At 49.1% G+C, this 16,863-nt stretch overlaps 1 protein-coding gene across 10 annotated transcripts in view; it reads left to right on the forward strand.

Annotated features, from left to right (window-relative positions):
- Positions 1-15,999, forward strand: part of ABL2 (ABL proto-oncogene 2, non-receptor tyrosine kinase) — a 96,132-nt gene extending 80,133 nt beyond the window's left edge. For 5 of the 10 annotated variants that reach the window (XM_053916057.1, XM_053916058.1, XM_053916059.1 and 2 more), the window contains 6 exons: positions 846-1,030; positions 1,990-2,142; positions 3,037-3,126; positions 5,678-5,851; positions 6,404-6,637; positions 6,947-15,999. In XM_053916057.1, the coding sequence (XP_053772032.1) occupies positions 846-1,030; positions 1,990-2,142; positions 3,037-3,126; positions 5,678-5,851; positions 6,404-6,637; positions 6,947-8,124 (2,014 nt within the window). In that variant the 3' untranslated portion in view covers positions 8,125-15,999. Of the gene's footprint in view, positions 1-845; positions 1,031-1,989; positions 2,143-3,036; positions 3,127-5,677; positions 5,852-6,403 lie in introns of all 10 variants that reach the window. The other 5 variants (XM_053916054.1, XM_053916055.1, XM_053916056.1 and 2 more) reach the window with 1 other exon arrangement.
- Positions 16,000-16,863: the final 864 nt, after the last annotated feature.

Consider the following 16,863-nt stretch of genomic DNA (forward strand, 5'->3'; position numbering starts at 1 on the left):
GAAAGTCGTTTTCCCTCTCACAGGGCCCATTATGATGTCATTTCCAACGTATAAACCTGTGTACTCAGATTAAAATATTAATGAGGGGCCTGTGCACTTCTTAAAACAAAAAGCTCTTTATTTTGCCCAGGACTGTATTCAGTAGCCTTTTGCTCCATTTAGTGGTTAATTTAAAAAACAGCTTTCTGTCTTGGTGAAGAACTGAAACCCTTGGAGGGAGCGTCGGAGTCTGGCGCTCGCCTCTGAAACCGGTCCCAGTGTGTGGTTGACCCGTGAACAGCGTGGGTTTGGACTGTGAGGATCTGCTTGCACACAGATTTTTTTCATAAATACAGTACTGTAAATGTATTTTTTCTTCCTTGGGATTTTCTTAATATCATTTTGTCTGGCCTACTTTATTATAAGAATACAATGCATATATAACATACAAGATACGTGTGAGTTGATTGTTAAGGGTAAGGCTTCCAGTCAACAGTAAGCTATCAGTAGTTAAGTTGTAGGGGAGTCAAAAGTTATTCATGTATTTCTGGCTGCACAGGGATGGGGTGGGTGTGGGGTTCATACCCATAAACCCTGCATTGTTCAAGGGTCAACCATGCTTATGAATAGGAACCCGTTTTCTGAAGCCTGCTTTCTTCAGGCATCATGTAACTGCCTCTTGATGAGTACAAGTGATACAAAATTAGTGGCTTTCTACCGTGTTAGCAATTGTCATAAAATAGTACCATACCTGTCAGCACTTACCTGTCAACTCTGCTTGTAGCACAAAGAACCGAGACGAGAGCATGTGCGGTCACTTTCTTCACTGTCCAAATGGAATCACACCAGGGTTCTCTTCCCCACAGAGATCTTGCAGCTCGGAACTGCCTAGTGGGGGAAAACCATGTGGTCAAAGTGGCCGACTTTGGCCTAAGTCGACTGATGACTGGAGACACCTACACCGCTCACGCTGGAGCCAAGTTCCCTATCAAATGGACAGCCCCGGAGAGCCTTGCCTACAATACCTTCTCGATTAAATCTGACGTCTGGGGTGAGGTTGGGAGGGGCTTCTTCCTATATGCGTTGCTTTATTTTCTTTATAAACGCTCTTAACTCTCTAGAGCTTCTCTTTTACATGGCCAGTATCCTCTGTCTTCACCCCCACCCTCCTCAATCATTTATTAAATGCCTACTAGGTACCAGACATTGAAGCTAGGCACATAGCAGAGGAGAAGTATAAAGAAGAAAGTAAAAAATAACTAAAGTCCCTGCTTCAGAGAGCTCACAGCCTAGATAGATCTCATACTGCACCGGCCTTCTAATGACCCTCTCTCCACGAAGCGCCCCGTTTTCCACACGAGGCGTTGGCGCTTGTTTCCAGTGTAGCTTCCTCTTCTCAAGGAAGGCCTGCTGAAGTTTCGGCTAGAATTTATCCCAGAAACTGACCTTGTTTCTCCTGCCTCGAAAAGCAGTGTGATTTAGTGGAAGCTCATGGACGGAACCAATCTGAAAGTTTCGGTGGTGGGCCAGTAGAAATAGTTGTAGGATTCTAAGTCACTCTTTACCAGAAATCTCAAACTCAGAAATAACCTGTGACAAAATCAAGCAAATTCTTTTTTCTAGGGTGAGTTTTAAATGAGTTCATTTTTTGTACTTATTCCTCTACTGTTTGCTGACATAAAAAACTGGGAAACTCATTAAATGGGTCATAGATTGGTCTCAGAATAGTTTGCATATGCCCCAGACTTCATGTATGGTCATGATTTATTCTCCTCCATTGTAATAAAGGACATCTAAGTAAAAGATGGGAAATATAAAGAAAACCATCTTGATGTTATGTCTGAAGTGTTCCTGTAACAGATATCTTAGAAGGACAAGGCGTACTGTAAGACTTGGAAGGTATAATGTGGGTAACTGTTACCCAGTATTTGAAAGATAATTACCTAATGGTATAAAATAAATAATGATTGAGACAAAACATTAAGCTTCTTTTTGTCGTCCCTTACGCAGCTTTTGGGGTGCTGTTGTGGGAAATTGCTACGTATGGAATGTCACCATACCCAGGTATTGACCTGTCTCAGGTCTACGATCTACTGGAAAAGGGATATCGGATGGAACAGCCTGAAGGATGCCCCCCTAAGGTTTATGAACTGATGAGAGCATGTGAGTATTTTTGCATATTTTAATTTTGAGGGTTTGAGTCAGCAATTCAGGGTGATTAAGCCAAGTTGGAAACATTGCCCCTCCTCCCGTTGTTGTTGTTAGCCTGGCTCTCACCTTGTGGCATACAAAGAGCTGGTCACTGCTCAGCCAGTCGGTGTGCCGTGTGCTATACCAGGGAGTCCTACTGAGATCCCGAGAGCGTTGTCTAGGGCCAAAACGGTGAGTCAGCTTCCCAGAGTCGTTTGCACATTTAACAGGATGATATGAAATTGGGTGTGGAGTGTAGTTGGGAGGACTGCTTTCAACTAGATGAAAAATGATTGCTAAAGAGTAGGGAGAGCATTTGAAAATTACCTCTGTGATGAGTAAACAAAGCCCCTGATTTCTTGAAGATGGAAAGAATAGGAAGGTGATAGTGAATTACGTTGCAGTTGTGTGAGTATAAATCTTACTTTCTCATCGAGCATGGGCGTTGCCTACTGCCCTGTCTGTGTCAAAAATGAACTCTAAGCTCCTCCTTTCTAATAGCCTGTTTTATTTCTGAATATGTACAGCTCATGATTCCTAAGGTTAGAGTAAGTTTGAAGAGAAGTATAACCTCTTTTATTTTTCCAGTGGAAGAAAACTTGCCATTTTCTAAACTACCTCCTCAGCCTTCCTCATTTCTGTAGTGTTGGGAGTGGGAGCTGAGGCTGCATAGGAGGGCCTGACCTAGGAAGTGGGTTCACGACCCTCCGAGTCAGACTGCGAGGCAGCCGCCTCACTGCCCTTGTGAACGTGCTGGAACTCTGCTGCACAAGCACACGTTGCAGTGTGGGGGCTTGCTCTCAGGTGGGCCCCTGGATATTTGATTTCTGCAGGGAGCTTTTGATATTTCCTCCTTCTGTTACCTAGGCTGGAAATGGAGCCCCGCCGACAGGCCCTCTTTTGCTGAAACACATCAAGCTTTTGAAACGATGTTCCATGACTCCAGCATTTCTGAAGGTGAGAACCTGGCGGCTCGCTGTTGGTGGCTGGTTCTGGGTGGTGGTGGTGATAACATTTCAAAAATGATGGCCTCTTGTGGAGTGGGACTCTATTTCAGGATACTGAATTAATTTGGGGCCTTCATTATTCTTGTGTTGCTGCTTATTTTTTTCCTACTTTTTAATTTCTTTGTATTTCTATCATATTTTTAATATTGAAATTGTATTTTAATTACAAATTCAATCTCTTCCTGAAAAGAACAAGTTCGGTAGTTCTTTAAGCATTAACATGTGGGCAAGAGAAGAGGGAGAGACGTGAGTATGAGAATATTCCAACTCTTTGAACCTGCAAAGGCAGAACCAAGTTGTAAAAGCAAGACCCAGAAATTTATTTCTGGATGTAGATCTTAAGGAAATAATTAAGGGTATAAACAAAGATTTAGCTACAAGGATGTTACAGTAGAATATAGTTTATAATATTGAAAAATTAAGAACAATTTAAATATGTAATGGTTTGTTAATTATATCCATATAATTGAATACCTAAATTATTCTTAAATATATTGGCATAGGAGTTTAGTGTGAGCATGTTAAGTTATGCTGTGAACAGTGAGAACCCTTTTCTTATCTGAGAAACAAGGGTATGAACATGTACAGGCAGTTTCCTACTTTTGTGGATGATGACTCTGTAAAGTTATTGCAAAAGTACCTGCAGAAGGCAAGCAATAGACTTGTTATGGACAGAGACTCTTTCCAGAGAGCTAAAAACACGGCACTCTTGGTTATATGTGCTTGCCTATTAGACACTGTGATAGAGTTCCAGAATTTTATAAATATTTTTAATTTTTTTCCTTTCCTCCATAATTGAACACAACTTACTGCTTAAGTTCAAGTTTAAAAATGTGGGAAGAGGAAATCAGATACGTTGATTTTTGTAGCTTCCCTTAGCACTTTGTCATGTCTGGGGAGAAGAAAGGGAGAAGAGCAGCTGCCTGTCTCAGAGCCCCTCGGTCTTCTGTGTGCCTTTCTCCCACGTGTCAGACTTGTGGGGGTCGTGGCTATCGGGTCAAAGAGTGGGGTCCCTTTCTCTGATACTTTTGTGTCAGCTTTTAGCTTCTGCTGAATCCGCAGTTAAATACTTCTCCTTCTCTTGAAAATGCTATATTCTCTTAGAAAATCAGCCCTTATCAAATTTTAAAGCTAATTTCAATTCACAGTTGCTAAATAAGAAATGGAACATTATTCAACCCATATTTTATTGACATTTAACCTGTGGCAAGGACTATACTAGGTCTGAGGACACAGAGCTAAGACACAGTCCCTACCTTAAAAGGATGCACTTATTACTTGTAAATGAAGGAAACCTAATTCAAACTTTCTTAAGTATTAAGAGGAGGATTTGCTGGCTCGTAACCAAACTGTGGGAAAGCAGAAAGGTGCTAATAACCTCAGGGTCGGTTGAAGCCATAGACTCAAGTAGCTTCGGGTTTCCCTCCCTCCTAAAGCCTTGGACATGGTTGTCAGCACCCCTGAGGTCATGTTGGTCTCCCAGCTGTTGTGCACAGTGTCGTATGAAAGGAATCTCATTGGATAGGCTTGGGTTAGGTGCCATGTGCCCACTCTTGGGGCATATTAACTTTTAAAAACAATTACCCCAAAAGTTGTAGAATCACAAAATTTTATAGTTTCATTAATCCTACTGGCTTCATTTTTGTTTAGGAATGAATAACAAATTATATCTTTGCTTCAGCGAAAGCCACAGAGCGCATGGCCTGCTGTAGTCAGCAAGGCTTACTGGTGGGTGAACCCTTTTTCAGGAGCCTCATTTACTTCATGGACTGTATCTACCCTCCTTTTTAGTACAAGGTGCAACCGAAAAGAAAGGTACCTGCAGACATTTGTCTGCTCTGTTCAGCCTCTGAACAGGGACTCAGGACAGCAAAGCGATGAGTAGGCATATGAGGCCATGCTCAGTGTCGCTCCTCAACAGAGAAGAACAAAGTAGGACAGTGAGACCCTCTGTGAGCCTACCCCAGAGTGGCTACAATTAAATCACACAGAAAACCCCGATAGCACAAAACTGGAGAGGATGCAGAGGAACCAGAACAATTACACAATGCTGGTGGGAGAGTGGATCGGTACAGCCACTTGGGGAGGCAGTTTGGCAGGAAAGAGCTGAATTTGTATGCGCCCCGTGCCCACCAGTCCTGCTCCGAGTGTGGGCCCAGTAGCTATGCAGGCAGTTGTGAAGCAGAAGACGCAACAGGATGCCCCTAGCAACGTATTCATAGCAACTGGAAACTGGGCACCAGGAGAGGAGGACGGGTGAGTTGTGGTGTTTTCTCACGTTCAAACGGTATGCAGAAAACCCTGCCACGTGCAGCATTATGGGCGAATCCGTGAACATGATGTTCAGCAAAAGCAGCCAGACAAAAAGAATGCGTGCTCTGTGACTCCATTTACACATTTGGCACGCTGTTCTCCAGTTCTCTCGTGTCGTGTGTCTTTCCTGCAAAGAACTCTGCTCTGTCAGGATGGTGTGTTTATCAGCCTCCTTGTCTTCCTCACAGAGGTAGCCGAGGAGCTTGGGAGGGCCGCCGCCTCCTCATCGGTCGTTCCCTACCTGCCCCGATTACCTATACTTCCTTCTAAGACCCGGACGCTGAAGAAACAGGCGGAGAACAAGGAGAATATCGAAGGGGCCCAAGATGCCACGGACAATTCTGCTTCCAGTTCAGCACCAGGTATGAGTCCCTGGGCAGGCAGAGTCAGACTGCTTGTCTGAGGAACCCTGCGCTGCTTCCGGGCCCTTCCCTGCCCGTCTTCCCCGAGGCAGGTGTAGCTGGCATCTGCCTCACGGACCACGCTCGTCCGCAGTTCTGCATGCCAGGGTCAGGAGTCCTGGTCCGTCCACCCGCATGCAGTCTGCCTCCCACTCTGTTCCTTCGTCCACCCGCATGCAGTCTGCCTCCCACTCTGTTCCTTAACTCTCGCTTCCCAGACGCTTACCACCTGGGCAGTTCTGGCAGGCACTGCTTCAGTGAAGCTGGCCGTCAGGCCAGGTGGTTTGTAGAGAAGAGGTGAAGGCCCGGGTAGTGATCAGCAGGGCGTTTCTTCCCATCTCTGTCCCACATCACATTTGGCACACGGATCAGTGTGAAATGGCAACGAATCTGTTAGTTTCCTCCGAGCCCTGCTCCCACCTGACGTTGGATAGATGCTGACAAAACTGACAACTCAGGTGTAACGGAGTGCCTTCTTCTATTTCACATTACTGATTGGCCGTTTCTCATCAGGGTTCATTAGAAGTGCACAGGCCCCCAGTGGGTCCCCAGCACTGCCTCGAAAACAGAGAGACAAGTCACCCAGCAGCCTCTTGGAAGATGCCAAAGAGACATGTTTCACCAGGGATAGGAAGGGAGGCTTCTTCAGCTCCTTCATGAAAAAGAAAAATGCTCCCACACCCCCCAAACGCAGCAGCTCCTTCCGAGAAATGGAGAATCAGCCCCACAAGAAATATGAACTCACGGGTAACTTCTCATCTGTTGCTTCTCTACAGCATGCTGATGGGTTCTCTTTCACTGCTGCCCAGCAAGAGGCGAATCTGGTGCCCCCCAAGTGCTATGGGGGGAGCTTTGCACAGAGGAACCTCTGTAATGACGACGGTGGCGGGGGTGGGGGCAGCGGCACTGCAGGGGGCGGGTGGTCTGGCATCACAGGCTTCTTTACACCACGCTTAATCAAAAAGACACTGGGCTTACGAGCAGGTAAACCCACAGCCAGTGATGACGCTTCCAAGCCTTTTCCAAGGTCAAACTCTACATCTTCCATGTCCTCAGGGCTTCCAGAGCAGGATAGGATGGCAATGACCCTTCCCAGGAACTGCCAGAGGTCCAAACTCCAGCTGGAAAGGACAGTGTCCGCCTCTTCTCAGCCAGAAGAGAATGTGGACAGGGCCAGTGACACGCTTCCCAAAAAATCAGAGGAAGGTGCCGCTCCAACCAGGGAGAGACCAAAAGCCAAACTTTTGCCCAGAGGAGCCGCAGCTCTTCCTCTCAGAACCCCCTCTGGGGATCCAGCCATTACAGAGAAGGACTCCCCGGGGGTGGGGGTGGCTGGAGTGGCAGCTGCCCCCAAAAGCAAGGAGAGGAATGGTGGGGCACGACTTGGCATGGCTGGAGTCCCAGAGGATGGTGAGCAGACAGGCTGGTCCCCAGCCAAGGCTGCGGCTGTCCTCCCAACCACTCACAACCACAAAGTGCCCGTCCTTATCTCCCCCACTCTGAAGCACACCCCAGCTGATGTGCAGCTCATTGGCACAGACTCTCAGGGGAATAAATTCAAGCTCTTATCTGAGCATCAGGTCACATCCTCTGGAGACAAAGACCGGCCCCGACGGGTAAAACCAAAGTGTGCCCCTCCCCCACCGCCAGTGATGAGACTACTGCAGCACCCGTCCCTGTGCTCAGACCCCACGGAAGAGCCGACCGCCCCGGTGGCCGGACAGCCTGCGTCGGAAACCCAGGAGGGAGGGAAGAAGGCAGCTCCGGGGGCAGTGCCCGTCGGTGGGAAAGCCGGGAGGCCTGCGGTGCCTCCCCCTCAAGTGCCTCTGCCCACATCTTCCATCTCGCCAGCCAAAATGGCCAACGGCACAGCAGGTACTAAAGTGGCTCTGAGGAAAACCAGACAGGCAGCTGAGAAAATCTCAGCGGACAAAATCAGCAAGGAGGCCCTGCTGGAATGTGCGGACCTACTGTCCAGTGCGATCTCGGAACCGGTGCCCAATAGCCAGCTGGTGGACACTGGCCACCAGCTGCTCGACTACTGCTCAGGCTACGTGGACTGCATCCCTCAGACTCGCAACAAGTTCGCCTTCCGAGAGGCTGTGAGCAAACTGGAGCTCAGCCTGCAGGAGCTGCAGGTGTCCTCGGCCGCCACCGCGGGGCCCGGGGCCAACCCCGTCCTTAATAACTTACTGGCGTGTGTGCAGGAAATCAGCGATGTGGTGCAGAGGTAGCCACTGTCGGCCTCGTGGGGAGATGCACACGATTCCCAGGGGAGGGGGAGGGGCTTGTTTTCCTGTGTTCTTGTTTTCGAAAAATGAAAGACTGATACTTGAGTGTGTCCATGTGAAGTACCTCAGCTCTCTGAGATCTCACGTTTACAGGTTCATCTCACCAAGAACAGAAAGCAGAATTCCTAGGAGAGGGGAAGTGGACGGGGCCGGGCAGTTGTGGACAGGGCCGGAAGCTGCACTGGGACATCAGGGAGTGGGTGTGTGTGGTGCCGTGAGGGACCAGGTCCAGCCACTCTTACTGGGACTGGTGCAAGGCGGTCAGGCAGGGCGGCACCCGCACAGGAGGGGCTGACTGAGGGCTGCAGCGGCTACCAGTGGTGGTGATGCTCCGCCTCACCCAGCAGATTTGGGGGGCCAGAAGGAAGGGAAGCTGGGAAGGTACCGAGTGATGTTTCTGTTGTTCAAGGCTCTTGGAAGCAGCTGTCAGCCTTGCTTCCACAAGGTCACCGCTGCAGCAAGAGCTGCAGATCGGAGTGCTGGAACTACAAAGCCGGCCCTGTCTGCACGCTGCTGACCTGTTTTCAGTGGTGTGTGAACTGGTGCAGGAGGGAAAGAATGCTGAGATTTCGAAACCCCCTCCTAAAGTCTCATATTATTGATCAACCGAAGCTGTTTCTCCCAGTCTGGTCTGTTACTCCCTAAGGGGCCTGGACGGGCTTCCTGCTGTCCAGTGCCAGTCTGTGCGCTGTAGGGTAGGGATGTCTGTAGTGGTCCTTCCCTGCCCCCTGCTGGGCAGGCCATCTCCCTTCAGTCCTGGCAACATGTAGGCATTGACCCGCCTTGACTTTGGAGTTAACGGTTGTACGCAGGTCCTCACAGGGGAGTCCTTTTCTGATGTGGCACCCTGCCCGCTGGCGTACTGGTCAGGGCCTGGGGTGGCTGTGTATTTCTCCATCACGGAAAATACAAGAGGAGCCCCCTGCAAAGGGGCTCCTCTCGAAAGCCCACAGCCAGGCCCAGGGGTCTGTGACTGGAGGGGAGCTGGTTTGGTCCTAATGGCCGTTTCCCTGTACCTTTCCGTTCCCTCCTCACCTCAGACCCAAACCAGGTGGGAAGTACAGAGAAGCACACTCTCTGGATTTCTGATGAATCGCCCCAAGTTACTCTCACTTGCTTTTCTCCTTGCACATGCCCCCCATCTTTGTGCTTGTTGTAAAGATCACATTGGGAATAGTCTTTGATGTTGATTTTAATATCATTTTAAGAATGTTTAATTGAAGGAGCACATCATTTCCAGGGAACACCAATTAGAGCCTAGAAACCTAATGAATGACTTAACCCTCAAATGTGTTTTGCCTCTGAAAGATAGGCTTTTTTCTTCCCTACTCATTTAGAATGATGGGAGTTAATTAGGATCGCAGGGAGCTGAATCTGATTGGTTATGTATTATTAATATTCTCGGTATCAGGTCTAATGCCAGCTACCACTTCATTCTGTTTTTAAAGCTTTATGACCCCTCCCCCAAGGAGAACCCAATCCCAAAAAATAAACACACATTTTTTCCTTCCAAAGGAATATTAGCTTAAGAAGATAGGAATTCAGCATTGATGAGCAGTGAATTTTCTTCTGGCCTCAGCCATCGATCCAGTCGAGCCACCGCCCCATCTGTAAGTCCGTTAAGTGAATGAAGGCAGCGATAGCGGTCCTCCTGGGTGTTTTACACACAGGGGAGCCTCGTCCTCTGAGAGCCTCCCTGGAAAGCTCTGTAGTGGGTGTTGTTACGGTGAATGGCTTTTCATTCTCTTCTTTGCTCAGTAGCAAATCATGAAATTTCGAACTGTTAGATTATATTGATTGGGCTAGAATACTAAGGGGGAAAAACTGTGTTTGCGGTAGAGTTTGGCATCTTTGACCAAGGAGGAAATTTAGTTTTCATTGGAAAGAAAGGAAACCTTGATTCTTACCATGGCAGCTTGAAAGGAGGCCCAGGCCAAGAGGAGGCTTGGAAGGGAGGAGACCGCACTGGGCATTTCTTGCTGGGGCTGGTGGTCTGGTCTCTGTCTGTTGCCTGGAGTTGCAGCACAGGCAGCTAGTGATGTGGTTGGTCTCCTTGGCGCGGCTGGAAGAGGAGCTCGAGTTCCCGTCAACGTGGACGTACAAACCAGAGGTCCCACTCCTGTCTGCTTAGCCACTCCCCTTCATCATGTACTTCCATAAACTTGAAATCGTTTTAGCAGTTAGCCTTTTAAGGGTGGGGCAGGGAAAGCTAAAACTTTAGAATATTTTATGCTGCTTTTTAAGTTTATCCCTGACATTGTGGGATGCAAGTTGAGGGATTATCATTGTTTTTCAGGGGATTATTTTTTTCCCTAAGTGAGGGATCTTTCCTTGAGAGCTCTGAAAATAAGCCTTGGAGGATCACTACTGAGTGTATGTATGCTCCCCAGTTTCTTCACACCGAAGAACAGTCTGGAGGGTGGGAGCGGTGTCTTACTCAGGGGCAGCACCGGGCTCTGTCTTGCCTACAGTAGGTGCTCAGTAAGTTAACGAATTGAGTTTTCGCAACACTGTCAATAGTAGCATTGATTTTTTGCAGCACCCCCCACCCTCGTCCATGTGATGCTTGAGCTGTGGAACTTCAGGACTTAAAGGCTCAGGGTTAAGGTTAAAGAGGCACTGTCAACTTAGGAAAGGGTAATTTGCCAGTAGGTGTTTCCTTTTTCTACTTGAAAAGGACCAGATTTAAAAAACAGAAGCAAAAAACCTTACGTAAGTTTAAAAGTTTGAATTCAAAGCAAAAACTGCTTCTAGAAACTAAAAATGTAGTTTAATTCTATCTGGCTTAAAAGCAAAGCAGGGAGCAGGAGCCAGAACACTTCTATGAAATGTTGAGAACTGTAAAGTTTCTCTCTCTCTCTCTCTCTCTCTCACACACACACACACACACACTCACACACACTCACACACACCACCGCCCCCCCACCCCCCACCCCCCGCCCACAACAGCTTGAACCCTTTCGTGTACAGATAATACAATTTCAGTTTAGATTTCTTACCTTAAAATGCAGTATTTTGTGTGGAATAATACATCTTCATTATACTTTACATGAAGTATTTTCTTAAAAGGCTTTGTGTAAAATTAAAATGTGTATATTTTCCTACACACTTCCATCGTGGTTTTCAGAGATATAGCCTTAAAAAAAAACTTGACCCTAAGAAAGTCTGTCCATGTTTTTCCAGATGACCTCTGTACATTGAGGTCTTTACCCAGCTGCATTTTGGGGTTTAAATTAGAATTTTCTTATAATTCAGTGGAAAGTTGGCTAATAAAATAGTGCCCAGTTAGTAAAATATGACTCTGCTAAAGCACAGCCCATATTTATTTAACTGAGGCCATGGAGCTTTTGGGCTGAAGGTACAGTGTAGACAGTGATTAAGAGTCCAGACTCGTAGCCAGTCTAGAAGGCAAGTCATTTCCCCTTCCTGAGCCTTAGCTTCCTCATTGGAGAACAGGGATGACAATAGTAACTACCTCGGGGTTGTCTTAAGGATTTAATGATAATGTATATAAGATGCTTAGCTTGAGTGCCTGACACATAATGAGCACTCCGTATGTGTTAACTACTTACTGTAATTAATAAACTTAGTCCAGTGAGTCTTAGCCAGGGATGTGCAACAAAATCCCCTGTGGTTAGAAAAACAAACAAACAAAATAACCTGATGCATCGATCAGAATTCCCAGTGGGGTGAGGTCTCAGCCACTGTGTTTTCTGAGAATCCCTGCCGACCCCAGCCCTCCAGCACTGCCTGAACACTGTTAACACCCCTCCTTTACAGCTTAAGAACTGGAAGAGAGGACGGTTAAGTCACTTGCCCACTATCTCACAGCCGTTGCTAAGTGGCAGAGCCTGGCTAGCGTTGGGGTGTCTTGACTCTGGTTGTGGGGTATCTCCATCATTCCCGCTGCCTTGAGAGACCCTGCAGAAAACGTGGCTCAGATTGACAATCAGTCTGCACAGTGCCACGCACTTCCCGAAGCACACGCTCCGGGCCATCGGAGCGCCAGCGGTGGCGGCGCCAGCAACTCGGGCGTCTGCAAGAGCTCGGGAACTGAGAACATCCTGTGGGTCGTCCTTCGGGATGCACCTGGCAGCCCACAGTCCACACTTCGTGACAGAATGCCAACTTCAGTTTTAACAGACCTAGTGCTACATTCCTTTTTCTTAAAAAAAAAACAAAACCCTTTATTCCGTGCCATTTGAATGACTGAAATTGTGTATGTGAAAGCACTTTGAGAAAAAGTATCAAATGTGATAGGACTATAAGGTTGTATTATTAATGTCCATTAGGGAACCAGTTGGCTATATGCTGATGGACCCACAGACTTTACCTGTGGGGGCCCTGGAAATGCAGATCCCCCGTGCATTGTGTCCCCTCTGTAACAGCAGTCCCCTCTGTGATGTGGCATTTAATACAAACATGAAACTGCTGGCTGCGTGCAGGTACAGTAAGTATTTTACTAAAATTGTAGCTCAGTGCTGATAACTCCAGGAAACTAGGGACCAACGTTCTGGTTTAATCATAATCATTAAAAAGTAGCGATGGGTCCTCACTCCAGGACAGGGAAGCTCTTGCAGGGACCTCGACTCAAGGAGGAGGCCCTCCTAGTCCTGAGCACCTGCCCACTGCACGTGCAGTCGCTGAGCGCCCCAGACGGGTGGGGGACGCGTACCTGTGGATGTTGACAGTGTCCTTTTTAACCTGTGTCCTGCATGGGGCTCTTTGTTTCTGTTGCTTTTGAGGGGCAGGGGGTAAGAGGAGCAGATTGGATGGCTGAAGATCCAGGGCATTTGGGAAGTTACGTGTAGGATTTCCTGTTCGTTGTAAATGAGCTTGACAGTCAACCATGCTTATTTTTTTTCCTAAGAAGAGTAGCTGGAGTAGCTCCCTGCTAGACTGTAAAATATCCAGGAGTAAGCTGCGCTGGCGGCCATTGCGTTCGGACGTCTCCCGCTCCTTCCACTTTTGCTGCTGGATGTCTCACCACTGTCAGGCTCTGCCCCCACCCTGCCGGAGTTGTCACTGGGCTGCCAGGGTTGTCTGCAGTTTCTTTCCTGATGGCTTTTGGGTTCACTGTCGTGCTTGCATTAATTTGGGGCCTGTCTCTGCCCTCGGCATTTGTGACCAGTCCTCTTCATGTAGCTGGGTCTCCAGACACGCGTTCCTTACGTGTTTGTGAATGCTCTCCAGCTGTCTGCATCTCTATCTCAGCCTCAGTCAAGCCAGGAGCTCCATTCCTTTGTAAATGCCTGATTCAGTTTGAGATACATGGGCACAGGAAGGAAGGCGGAAAGGCAGCCCTAGGGGCCCCTGACGACCCAGGGAAATTGCTGTTAGCTCTCACCTAGTCAGGGAGGAAGGCCTTGGCTGGTTCTAAACCCAGTCCCACTGGTGACCAGATGGATGTATCTTTGGGGGAGAGTCAGTTTTGCCACTCCCAGACTTGGAAAAAAAAAAAAATCTAACGTTAGGCTTGCTTTTTTTAGGTGGGTCAGTAGAGCCTGGAGTAATGATTACAGGTACTTGCCCTGCTACTGCCCACCCCTGCCTGCCCGCCTGCATCCCTGGGGAAGTGTGGGCGGGTCTCAGGGTTGTACCCTGCTCCAGAGCATCCCCCCCACAGGGACTAGCTTAGCACCAGCCTGTCTTTTGTGAAGTTCACTGCACTGTCCAAAAAGATGAGTCTGCTCTGGTTCTGCTGCTTTCCATGCTGCCACCCGAGGTGTATGTTCTATCTGTGTACCAGGTGGTATGACTCAGTGTCCTCGATCCAAGGGACAGGACATTGGGGAAGGCCTCACGCTGTGATGACCAGGGTGAGAAGATCCCGGGCTTCTCCCGGGGAGGAGGAGGTCTGGGCCCGGCCATCTGGCTTCCAGGCTGACTTGCAAGGGGTAGCGATCACTCCTAGAGGGTGTGCCTTCGGAGATGGTTTCTGTGTGTGTTGCAGAGGACACTGGTCAGCTGGGTTGATGGGGCATGTTGTTGGTCTGGAACTGGTAGAAATGAGCACGATGGGAGGCAGAGGCTCAGAGCCCCAGTCAGTGAGAGCACGGAGGTTCTTCCCCCAGGGGGCACTGACCCAGATGGCCATGCACTTCTCTCCATCCTGCCTGGTGAGTGGGGGCGGGGTGCACTAACGGGCCCCTTCCCTTCCTCCTAGCGCACTCACTTCTTTGCTCCTGTGTACAGTTATAAATCTGAAATTGTTTACATCTCTGAGAAAAAATACACCCTTTGACCTCCTCATTGCCAAGCGACCCGAACACAGTAGCAAGGCCATTAACCTGCGGTCGTGGGCGGCAGGGTTTCCCTTAGAGGATCGTCACACCTGCAGACCCTCTAAGGGAAAGGACATCTTCCAGTCCCACCCAGTCCTCAGAAACGCCCTGCACACACCCTTGGTGTCCGTCCTTGTCCGCCCCTGTGCTGGAGCGGCACATTTCTGGGTCCTGCATGTTGCTCGGGCCTTCTGAGCTGCACACACAGGGCTCAATGCGGAGGGCAGGAGCTGTCAAATGCCAGCAGGCTCTGGGTGAGGAGGGAAGTTGGCGGGGTCGGGGTTTGTTTCGATTGGCTTCGGAGCCTTAAGACAGTTTTAAGTCATGGATTTAAGCACCATAAGCTTTAGTTGGAAAATGGGACTTCTGGTTAATAAAATATTCACGTATGTGGATAGTTTTCGGCAATTATAACAGTAGCACAGGTATGCCAAATGTGTTCTTGATTCAGAAGGCAGAGGGGAGCGCAGCATTACTTCCAGGTCAGCAGTGCGGAGCCCCAGACCCTGTGTGTGCAGCTGGGCGGCACCTGTGCGTGGACTGCGGGTGGTGGGGATGCTGAGGGATGTTTCTGGTAGGCCGGGGCCAGATAAGCCCGCCTTCCTCCCTTTTGATGAGCTATTTTTTACTGTGGCTGCTGCTTTGGGACTCCATCAGGAGAGAAATTGCCAGAGATCTGGAGAAGGCACCTTGATTAGGCTGTCTGTCTTCCAGAGACACTAGTACTCAGAAGCAGGCACGGGCAACGCGGTCCTCGCCTGTAGTGACATCGGGTGCCTGTGTGGAAACCCCCCTCGGTCTGCAGAGAGGGGACACGTTCTGCCCACGTTCCGTACATACCCTGTCATCGTGCCCACGAAGACAGGAGGGGGTGGGTGAGAGGAGTCTGCAGGGGGTCACCCTCTGGGGTCGGTGACTCGAGCTGTGCCCTGGCTGGTGCGTTTGCTGCGGACAGGCCGCCTGAGCGGTGAGTCCACCACGCTCAGGGCCCCCGTCCTGGGTGGAGCCCCCTTTCCTTCTTTGCGGACAGGTGCTCTAATGCCTGTTGGTGGAGGGGCCGTGGCGTTACCTTCGCTCAGCAAGAACGAGTTTGACCAGGTGGTGGTGGTGGACAGAATCTTGTCTGGGACACAGGCTTCAGAGTCTTGAAGCTCGTCCCACGCTAAGCCAAAGACCAGGCTCTGCAGGTGTGCGTGGCACGCCCGGAGGGCGAGGTCCAGGGACCTGGCGCCGGGTGCATCGCCGAGGGACACAGCGAGACAGCACGGGGCTTCACTGAAAACACATGCGTTGTGGGTCACCCTGCCGGTGGTGCCAGGTGTTTGTTCTTAATTGTTATTGTAATCTATTTTCAGGTGTTCTGTTCCCTAATTTAATTCTCTCACCCTGTCCTCTGACTGTGAACTGCTAACAGTGTTAAACTTGATGTAAATAAATGAGGCCCTTGAAAGGGAGTGCTGTCTGCCTGTTGTCTCGCAAGGCTTGCCAACTTGTGTTTTATTTTAAATAAAGGTTGCGATATTTTATTGGTCAAGTAGGCTTTTTGATTGGAGTGTTCCGCCATCCTTCTAACTGACGGATCTGAGCAGATTCGTCTGTGTGAAATGGATGTCTGTAAGGTCGAGCAGCTGACTGTAGCGGCCACCCCCCGGTAAGTTCTTTAGAATGTCCTCTGGGGGGTGAGCACTCACCCTTTGATGGATTCCATTTTTGGAAATGGCCCAAGGCATCATCTGGAGCCCAGCTGGTACATAAGGTGGGTAACTCTGTGTGTGCGTATGTCTGTCCGTCAGTCCGTCCAATGGGAGGTGACTGTAAAATGAGACTTAATTCTCTTAAAGTCCGAGGACAACTGTAAACAAGTTCTAAAAATGGTTTGAGCCAAAGTAGCATTAAGAGTAAGCACAGAACCTCACAGGGAACGTGCTACTCTTGTTTGACTTGGTCTTCAAGATTTTTATAAAAATGAATCATTGCTTTTCAAAGCCGTATTTTCAGCCAGCCCAAGTGGGCCACACACAGGGAGCGCCCACGCGCGGGAGCTCCCACCACCTTCCGTCCTTGCCTCCTGCCTGCTCCCGGCTTTTTCCAGGGAGCCTGGTTCGTGTCTTCAGGGAAGACGCTCCCGTTGTGTTCCTCTCCCCTCTGTGTCCTGAGACGTGGTCCACAGCGGGGGCCGCGGCGCTTGCAGAGGAAATGTTCCATTTTTGCGGAGGACATCTGGAGACTGTTTTGGAAACAAGGCATTAAAGCACAGGAGCTGGAGTCGGACTGCCCAGGCTGGTGCCCCCACTCCTGCCTGGGGCTTTGGGACTCTGCCTGACACACTTCCCCTTTTGGAGCCCCAGCTCTCTCGTTTTTACCTGGTGATGAAATTGGCACCTCGGTCAGAGTGGTC

The sequence above is a fragment of the Desmodus rotundus genome, chromosome 12, assembly GCF_022682495.2.
Source record: "Desmodus rotundus isolate HL8 chromosome 12, HLdesRot8A.1, whole genome shotgun sequence".
NCBI classification, from domain to species: domain Eukaryota; kingdom Metazoa; phylum Chordata; class Mammalia; order Chiroptera; family Phyllostomidae; genus Desmodus; species Desmodus rotundus.